The following is a 9,760-nucleotide window of genomic DNA, read 5'->3' as shown; positions in this document are numbered from 1 at the left end:
CTTTTGTTTGCTGCTGCTCTTCACATGTTGGTCGTTACATCTGTTTCCTGACTGTAACATCTGTCCACACGTCTGTCTGCTTCAGTCACAACTTACATTCTAGCATTAAGGTTTGCAGGATTAAGAAAAAGCTCATCGTCATGTCTTCAGACATCCCGTTGTCTCATGATGTGCATGAAGGTGCTGTGAGTGGATGAGGTCTTCTTCGTGCCTGTGATGTCCTCTTCTGTTATGTGGAAGTACATTGAAGTGTTGTTTTTATTTTTATTTGTACCCGTCGGAGCAGAACGTTTGTGTTTGGTTAGCTTTTAGTCCGCTAACACAGAAGCAGTGGTGTGGTTTCTCTGAATGAAGATGTGAAAAACTCTCTTTCCACAAACCTTGACCTGGTTACTGAAACCAATCCACAGTGAACCCACAATGCAGCGGGTCGTTCCATGAAGGAACCATGGTGTAAAGTAAGTCCTTCCTGCAGCGAAAGAAACATTGCTGTTGAGTTTTTCAACAGTATTTATTGGTGCTCTGAGCACCACGAGCCGATTGCCATCCAAAACAAGGCCACAAGCAATCTAGATTGTAAAAAAAACATGAGTGAAGAGGGAAAATACACTACCGTTCAAAAGTTTAGGGTCATTAGAAATAATTTTTCAAAGATGATAAAATTAAAACTGGCTTTCCTTTGAGCTCGTTGAGTATCTGGAGCATCACATTTGAAACTAGCCAGTCTGTTCTTGTTCTTAGAAATGAAGGATATTCCTTTTACGTTCAAAGAAACTGAACTTTTGTCTGGGTGACCCCAAACCTTTGAACGGTCGTCTGTATTTTTGGATTTCGAGGGTGAGCTGACCCTTCTGTTTGTTTCATAAAAAAACCTTTCCTCACGACTGAACAGTTCTGATCAAAGTCGTCAGTTTTGGACCTCTGGAGTTCAAAAAGCTTTCAGTAGGTGAGCTCGTTGCTTTCCAGGCCTTGAAAAGGAGCGAGCCGACCTGAAGGAGTTAAAGCAGAAGACGCATTTGTATACAAACCAGATTTATTGTGTTTCTGTTACGGCAGATATAAAAGTAGAAGACTGTTACATTGACTCTGAACAGTAGAGTGAAGGCACGCGCTTCACCTTTTAATGATGCTGATCTACTCACTGTATGTAGCTGCCCTCTGTGCAATCAGGATGGATTACATGTATGATATCTTGGCTAGGTTAATAATTCATCTGAGATATGAGTCCTCGATCTCCGTTTGTCCTAACGACGCTCATCAGTCTGATCCGACTCGTCATCGGTCTCGTTCCAGAATCACACTGCAATCATAGTGTCGCACGTCTCTGTTGGAAGCTCATTCACCCAAAGAGACATAGTCTGTGTTGAATAACATTATCTCAGTTCATTTACACTCAAAGATGAAAATTAAAAGAATTTCTCCAAGAACTTCCTGGTAATAAGTGAGGATTTCACGAACGGTGAACATTCAGGCCTCATGAAACGAACGCTGGTTTTACCTGTTGAGAGAAACTAAATCTGACCCGCTGATGAGGTAGAGATCTATCTATCCCGACGTTAGAGTCAGTCTGTGATGCCGAGCGGGTCTGGAGGCCGTTCCCACTGACGCCCAGGCAGGAGGTGGAATCGGTCCAGGTTACATTCTCTGGGATGATGAAGACCGGAGCGGCTCAGATGGAAGACCGGAGCGGCTCAGATGGAAGACTGGAGCGGCTCAGATGGAAGACTGGAGCGGCTCAGATGGAAGACCGGAGCGGCTCAGATGGAAGACTGGAGCGGCTCAGATGGAAGACCGGAGCGGCTCAGATGGAAGACCGGAGCGGCTCAGATGGAAGACTGGAGCGGCTCAGATGGAAGACCGGAGCGGCTCAGATGGAAGACTGGAGCACGGTGATGTTGGTTCCTTGAATGAGGTCGTCGTCCTGGCCTTCGATCAGAGGGTCCCACTGATTGAAGTTCTTCTGTAGCCCTGCAACATCCAGAAGTTTCATGGTGAGATACAAGGAGCCCCGGGGTTTACTGATCAGGGGGTTTACTGATGACGTCATCAGGGGGTTTACTGATGACGTCATCGGTAAACAAGGGACTGGTCACCGGAGATTTAACCATCACAACCTGAAGAGTGTCGTCCTGAAACACCACCGACACGGCAACGTTCCCACAAAGAGCAATGTTGCAGCAATGCATCGTGTATAAAGACACAATGAGCAATACTGTTATCATATTCTGTCATTTATTAGAGCAATACTATTATGTTTTATTTATTATAGCACTTATCAAATTTTTATCATATTGCAAAACTATTAAATTGATCATAGCAATACTATTATATGTATCATGGCGAAACTATTATAATATTTATTATAGCAACACTATCATAATTATTATAGCAATACTATTATCATATTTATTAAAGCAATAATATCATTTTTTAACATATAGCAATATTATTGTCAAATTTGATCATATTGCAAAACTATTAAATTGATCGTAGCAATACTATTATATGTATCATAGCAAAACTATTATAATATTTATTATAGCAACACTCATAATTATTATAGCAATACTATTATCATATTTATTAAAGCAATAATATTATCATTTTTTATCATATAGCAATATTATTGTCAAATTTGATCATATTGCAAAACTCTTATATTTTTGTGCAATAATGTTATATATTTTTGGCCTTATTTTTCATTTATTTATGTTTTACCTTAAGTTCATTGTAATTGTGTGTTGGGGGGACCGAGCAGAATCATCTTTTCATAATAACTTATTGTGCGTGTGACGGTGAAGCCTCTCGGCGTCCTCGTTCTCACCGAGGTGGCGCTGCAGGAAGGCCAGCGACGCCTTGTTGCAGAGGTCCATGGCGACCTCGGGGTCGATCTCCCCCTTCAGCTTCATCAGCTTGCCGATCCAGTTGCCGGTCAGGAAGGTGAAGTCGGGGAAGCTCTGGTGCACCGTGCCTCTGGTGGAGGAAACACAGTCAGGACCCGCCGCGTCGCTCTGACGGGACCGACGCCGCCCGCATTCTGCTCGCCGCGCTCTACCTGATGGTGATCATTTTGCGCTGGATGACGGCCGACTCCAGCTTCTTCATGCGGCTGATGTTCCCCGCCCACTGGAACTTCTCCGAGTTGATGAAGAAGATGGGCTGCTTCACCCGGGCGAAGAGCTCGTCGTCCAAGGGGAACATCCAGGAGTCCAGCGCGATGCCGCACCTGCACGAGAGAGGCCAGGCGGCCCGTGTCATTCAGACGCCATCGTTCACGTGTCCCGTCACACTCCTGCCGTACGGCGTGAAGCCACATACTTGAATTTGACCTCTTTGCACAGAGCTTCTATCACGGTGGCGCCCCCGAAGGAATGCCCCACCGCCGCTATCCGGCACAGATCCATGGCGTTCTGTCGAGAGGAAACGGAGAGTGAGTGATGACAGCAGTAGAAGTCTCCTCCTCCGAACTGTTACCCGGTCAGCGTCGGGTTTGAAGTGACACGACGAGCCTCAAATGTCCGGATCGACCCGCACTCACCGACGCCAAGCTCTTCACGTGCACATTTTATTCTTCTCACTGGGGATCGTGAGCTCTGGGAGGAGCTACTGGCAGCCGGGGGCGTGGCTTAAATGTGTGCGTGAGACGACGCGGAGAGACAACAGTTTAACAGTTTCAACCTTTTGGAAGCCGTGCGCGAAAATCCTCCCGCGTCCATTTTAAGTCCCAGCATGCCCCATTCAGACAATCTTTTGCGCTAAGATATGTCATTTTTCGAATTTTTGAACTGAACAACACAGTTTTTGGACTAAAACTCCTTCCAGACAGACCAAGACTTTGTTTTATCAGGATTTTTGTTGCACATTCATATATTTTAGGTCGTAATCTTTCCATAAAGGTGTCTTATTGATGCTCCAGGAGGCATTTTTGGGGGAATCTGGCTCATATCATGCTGGATGTTCATAGTTGCCATCAAAATATCTTTTGTAAGTGATTTTTTTCCCCAAGACTTTGCTGAACAAATACATACAATAAACACAAGTATTGGAATTAATTTGGGGTTCCTCTGACGACTCAAACAGGGAAAAAGAGGTCTGAAGACAACATAGGTTCCACAGTTTTCAACGGGTTGAACAACAATGGCGGCTTCCCTCAGCATCCGTGAGAGAGCACACCTTGTTGTGAGCAGTTTCATGTTGGGACTTTTTTTCTTAAAACAATAATACTGATGTCTGCAAACTGTCTGGAATAATAAACAGCATGACGGGTAAGAGGCTGAATATGGATTGCTGCTTTTGGGAGGAACTGTCCCTTTAAGACGAGTTTGTTTTCATCTTGGTTGTTAGTTTGTAATCTAATCTTCTATTTGCTGTGTGACCTTCTTTGACGTCAAGCACGTCTCTATCTCACAACCAACACAAACTTAACTTTAGCTCCAGTCCTGCCGGCCGGCCGGTGTTGCTGTGAGTCTCATACTTCCTCTCATTCTCAAGTCTTTATCTGCTTTTCTCCGTCACTAAATCTCAACTGCTGCAGGATTGAATCCCTCAAAAGAGCTCGCGCTCCCTGTGGAACCAGAGCAAAGTTCACGAGCGGCTTTACCTCCAACGTCGTCCAGTCAAACCCAGTTAGCAAAACGTTTTCCACTGAGATCCCCGAGTTGATTTCAGTGAGTTTGTCCAGAGCCAGGATGCACTCATTGGCTCTCTGCTTCACCTGGCAGCGGCACAAAGGACACACCAGTTAGCCAACAAGACAGAAAGAAAAACAAGCCCACGCTCGTCTACCACGATGTCACACGAATGCAAAAAAGTGCAGCTTTTCAAAAACAGAATAGAGGAAATGCCGAAATAAAAGTGGAGCATGAGACAAATCATATTTAAAAAAACATCAAATCAGCTAAAGGAAACGAGGAAGTGGTTGAATTTGAACAGCGGTGTCACGTCGCGAGTGGACTTGTGCAATGCAGCTGCAGCCTCATTGCACAGGAGAGTCTCCACCTCTGCACCTTTCATGCAGCGAGCGATGACGTCGAGGCCTCTGACGCTTCGATTGTTCCTCCCAAAGTACACAACTCCACTTCCAGGAACGTGGACGCTTCTCACCTGTTTGTTCCGGATGGGGAACTCGCTCTCGCCGTGCTGCAGGCTCCTGTAGTACAGCCACTCTCTCACCAGGTGCTCCCGGGCCGAGCCGGGCGCTTTGGGAGCGCTCTTGTTCGCCTTCTCCGACTCCGTCTTCTCACGGAAATAATACGTAGCCGAGGCCGACAGGTCTCTGCGTGGTGGGGAACAAATACACACACAGTGCTGCCAAATGATACCGCGTCAAAGTACTGAGTACTGAAGAGGAAGAGGAAGAAAGTACACGTTACAAAGATGACAGTACACTGGTTCCATACTCGTGTTTTAACTGCAGTAGCTGAAGGAACAGACAGAGGAAAGTGATGTTCTGCTGTGGACGCGTTTTACACACCGGAAACAAATCAGTATCAGTTTAAGTTAACGTTAAACTTATCATGTTTTCGCTGCTTTACCTTTAGTGAATTATACCTCTCAGAGCACGGAGGATAGTTTGTGTTGTCGTGTGATTTTTGGTGTTTTCTAAGGTTAGTTTTGATCTCAACAACAGGACAGCAGAACGCTGCTCAGCCCTCGTCTGCTTCTCCAAACCTTCATCACCTGAGGTAAAACATGGCCGTGGAGAAGTTCCTCATACAAGCAAATTGAAGACAACACTGCAAATATTGTAAATAACTGTGAGCCAGAGCGCCAGAGATGACTGTCTGACACAAATATACACTACTGTTCAAAGGTTTGGGGTCACCCAGACACATTTTCAGTTCCTTCTCAATTTCTCTCTTGGAATATCCTTCACTTCTAAGAACAAGAACAGACTGGAGAGTTTCACATGAAAACTTCTCTTTCTCTGGACATTTTGAGAGTAGAACGAGTGTGATGATCCTGATACTCAACCAGCTGAAAGGAAGAACAGCGTTATAGCTTCTCTCACCAGCAGAGATGTTTTCAGCTGTGTGACATCGCTGCACAAGGGTTTTCTAAAAAAATGAGGTCTAATGTGACCCTGAACTTTACAACGGTCTTGTGCATTATATTGGGTTTTAGAACCGGCTCACGACAACGCAGTGAGGTCCCGTGTGTGGGATGTTGTGTGTGTGCAGATTGTAAAGCCCCCTGAGGCTCGTTTGTGAACTGGATTGAACCCGATGACGTGCCGCTGTTACTGGTTCTCCGTTTCTCACCCCTCCTGTGCTTCAGGGCGTTCATTCTGCAGCTCGCGCTGCTCCTGCTTGTTCAGACTCGCGAAACAAACTGACAAAAAGACCACCACCCCCATCACCACCACCCCTCCCGGCCGGATCGCCCACCGAACAAAGTGGATCTCCCGTCATGCTCTCTCTCTCTCTCTCTCTCTCTCTCTCTCTCTCTCTCTCTCTCTCTCTCTCTCTCTCTCTGACAGACTGACTGTGGCCATTATGCTCTCCTCCAAACGCTCCTCTTGTCTCTGCGCTGAAAGGAAATGTGATGAGCTGGTTCGTGTTATTGTCCGCACACTTACGCCACAGACAAACAGCTGTGACGGCCCTCTGTTGTTGCTCGCTTGGCTCGCGTTCAACTAGAACTTCCTGCAACCGCCACCTGACCTCCACTGTCCAGCGCCCAGTTTGAATGAAGTCAAGATTAGACACGCGTACGGCATGACATGGCTTCGGATAACCGAGTCCTCTGACCCTGATTACCGCACTATGAGGAGCTCCCTGTTCTGATGACAGTACACACATGACGTACCTGTGTTCCACGGAGGCCACGATGAAGCCCTGAGAGGCCAATTCTGCACATATAGCCGAGTACAGAGTCCTAGAGGGAACAGCGGGGAGAAGTCAGTCACAGCGTTCCTGGAGGGTCCGTCCTGCAGAAGAGTTCATGCTCATCGGGTTTACCTGAACGCTCCGAGGCCGTGGGAGAAGATGACTACGGGACATTTTTCATTGGATTTAAAGGGAGCGTCCACGGCGGCCGGGATCTTAAAGGAGCCTGGAACAGACAGATGAAGAAAACACAAGAGCTTTTAAAATCCTCCTGCGCCAATGTTAAGTCCCAGCATGCCCCGTTCAGACAATCTTTTGGCATGAAATACATAACTTTTCCAATTTTGAACCAAACCACACAGTTTTTTGACTGAAACTCCTTCCTAACAGACCAAGACTTTGTTTTATTGTGATTTTTGTTGCAGATTCTGATTCTTTAGGTCCTAATCTTTCCAAAAAAGTGTCTTATTGACGCTCCAGGAGGCATTTTTGGGGAATCTTGCTCATATCATGCTGGATGTTCATAGTTATGATCAAAATATCTCTTAAAAGTGATTTTTTTTCCAAGACTTTGCAGAACAAATACATACAATATAAAGCACAGCGCCGTCAATAGACATTCATATAACTGATGAACATGTCTTAAAAGCACACTATTGGCTTGTTGATGTCCCACAGATTCCCATACATCTCTCCAGTGTGAGCGTTTACATGCAACTACCCAGAGGTAGTCTCGTTGTGGCTGGCCATGTGTGCAACAATAAGACGAAGGAACCAACTACGCTGAGCTGATATAAGCAGTGTTGAGGAATGAGGTGAAGCAGACTGTATCACATCGGTCCTAAAACAAACTAACACTGGTGTGATCCAGGAGAGCACGTTCAACAGCACTGGTTTAAAAACTCATGGGACATGTTGTGCACGCTCTTCCTCGGGGTTGAATTACCAAAGAGGTAGTTGAAAATCCTTTCGCTGAGAGTCCTGTTGATTTTCATGAAGTCTGCCAGACCGTTGAAATACTCCACGCACGGCACCCAGTCTGGCTTTTCGGCTTTTTCCGTCTCTTGACACGGGTAGTAAAGCCGGAAGAAGCTGCCCTGTTAGAGAGGCAGAGAGAGAGAGAGAGAGGCAGAGAGAGAGAGAGCACCTCTTCTTCACTAAACCAGGACACCTTATGGATTCATCTTCTCATGCTGAACTTTCAAACTCATTTTGTGATCACTTTCAATTGTGATGGAATGAAGAGGGTTCATACACGTTGTGACCAATGGATTTTCATGACTTTTAACCACATTTTCATGACTTTTAACCAAATGTCCATGAGCAAACATTGTGTGAAATCTGTGTGTAAACAGTAAAAAGTGATAAAATGTAGTATTTAAACTAACAATGAAGATTCAAAGCATAAATGACACAAATGAATGAGAGACAATGGTTTGATTAAAAGAATAAACATGTATATAGATGCCTGTATGTATGCTGCTGATATTTTGAGCCTCTTTCTTTTAAAAGCAGATTTGAAATCATTTCAAACTCAGCGTAAATGAACGTCATGAACACATGAATCCAACACATTTGCAGGACTTTTAATACACTTTTGGGATTTTTCCAGGTCTGGAAATAAACATTTTAAAATTCAATACTGTTCCAGGTTTTCCATGAGCGTATGAACTCTGATGAATCGTCAACTTCTTATTGGTGTTGACTCATAACCGGTTTATAGCAGCTCTATAGCTGTGGTTGATGGCAGTATCTATATATGGTCATATGTGTACACACACACGGCCAATAAAGCTGATTCTGATACCCAGGTGTGCTGCTCATTCATCACTCAGACCTTAAAAGATGAATGGACCGCATTGTCCTCTACATTTTAGAGGACAGTGGCTTTACACAATGCTGAAACTCAGTGGTATCTCAATAAAAGGTGACCCATAATGCACAGGGGGCCACGGTATGCGTGTCCTCTGTGGACCAGGTGTGTGGTGCTCTCACCTGCGCGGTGTGGTCCATCATGAAGTCGGTGCAGCCCACGGCGTGGGGGCCCTTGGCTGGAGGGATGCCCAGGTTGTTACTGCAGGCGTTCCCCATCGCGAGGAAACCGAGCGCGTGCCTCCTGTGCTCTGTCACACGGAGAGACACGTGGAGGGTCAGCTGGACAGCAAACAATGCAGAGGACCTGGAAGTCATGACTCATGGTGGACAGAGCATGACACGACAAAAACAAAACCACTGCTTTTGTACAGCCGAAAGTGCCAATTCTGACTTTAGACAGTGGATCTGAAGTGATTATTAGATCATGATAATTATTACTCTCCTTCCCTCCGCAGTACTACTGATACAACCGGTTACTGGATAAGACATGACATTGTTATTGACACATTACACCGATATGTGAGGTTATCTCCTGTTAGCTTATTGCTTTGATAGGCATACTAATGCATGTGTCTTGCTCCATGTTTGAGTGAGCAGGAACAATATGTAGTTTTAACGAAGTATTATATAATTGAGCGCGTGCCAAAGTTCACTTCTTCATGTAAACGACCTCACGTAACTTCTCTGCGGTTCCCGGTTATGTGTGCATGCCGCTACGAATGAGAGAGAGAGACGGTTACCTGTTCGTGACCACTCGTATATCCTCTTGCCTAACAACTGTACCAATCCTCCATGAGACAGCATCGACCACAGCAGTTTCAACAGCGCTCCTTCTCGTTAGCTGCTAGATAAACACTAGTATGACGTTAACTATTCAACGGAAAAAAAACAGACCTACCGGAAATAGAGAAGTAGCCGGGTGCCAATGTTACTACATCAGTTTCGCAACATTACCACGTAACTGATTGTTTTCCCACCGGTACGAGTCACCAGGGAGTGGTTTGACCTGACAGCTGTTAGCCAGCCACTATTAGCATGGGAGGGAGCTAAACCAGAGC

The 9,760-nt window shown here is 45.5% G+C and overlaps 1 protein-coding gene across 2 annotated transcripts; it reads right to left on the bottom strand.

The window, feature by feature from the left end:
* Positions 1 to 1,015: 1,015 nt before the first annotated feature.
* On the bottom strand, positions 1,016 to 9,742 carry pla2g7 (phospholipase A2, group VII (platelet-activating factor acetylhydrolase, plasma)). 2 transcript variants are annotated; one of them, XM_068576446.1, is made up of 11 exons: positions 9,601 to 9,742; positions 8,823 to 8,950; positions 7,774 to 7,924; positions 6,960 to 7,053; positions 6,808 to 6,876; positions 5,104 to 5,275; positions 4,601 to 4,714; positions 3,319 to 3,410; positions 3,056 to 3,226; positions 2,825 to 2,973; positions 1,016 to 1,968 (listed from the first exon to the last, which is right to left on the bottom strand). In XM_068576446.1, the coding sequence occupies exons 2-11, from the start codon at positions 8,916 to 8,918 to the stop codon at positions 1,868 to 1,870; spliced, it is 1,209 nt and encodes a 402-aa protein (XP_068432547.1). In that variant the 5' UTR covers positions 8,919 to 8,950; positions 9,601 to 9,742; the 3' UTR covers positions 1,016 to 1,867. The 2 variants fall into 2 exon arrangements, with proteins under 2 accessions (XP_068432547.1, XP_068432546.1); XM_068576445.1 differs by having other exon boundaries at positions 9,443 to 9,724.
* Positions 9,743 to 9,760: the final 18 nt, after the last annotated feature.

This window comes from Clinocottus analis, unplaced genomic scaffold, assembly GCF_023055335.1.
Source record: "Clinocottus analis isolate CAN_PGR_092001 unplaced genomic scaffold, fCliAna1.0.p SCAF_15, whole genome shotgun sequence".
Classification (NCBI taxonomy): Eukaryota; Metazoa; Chordata; class Actinopteri; order Perciformes; family Cottidae; genus Clinocottus; species Clinocottus analis.
This window is presented reverse-complemented; position numbering and strand designations above follow the sequence as displayed.

What these genes read in the sequence shown, in the direction of transcription:
- pla2g7 (XM_068576445.1), bottom strand. Translation starts at nt 9,506, where the DNA reads ATGCTGTCTCATGGAGGATTGGTACAGTTGTTAGGCAAGAGGATATAC. An exon ending in GATTTTCAACTACCTCTTTG is followed by an intron (nt 7,054 to 7,773) that starts GTAATTCAACCC and finishes TGTCTGTTCCAG; the next exon opens with GCTCCTTTAAGATCCCGGCC. An exon ending in CGCAAAATGATCACCATCAG is followed by an intron (nt 2,974 to 3,055) that starts GTAGAGCGCGGC and finishes TTCCTCCACCAG; the next exon opens with AGGCACGGTGCACCAGAGCT.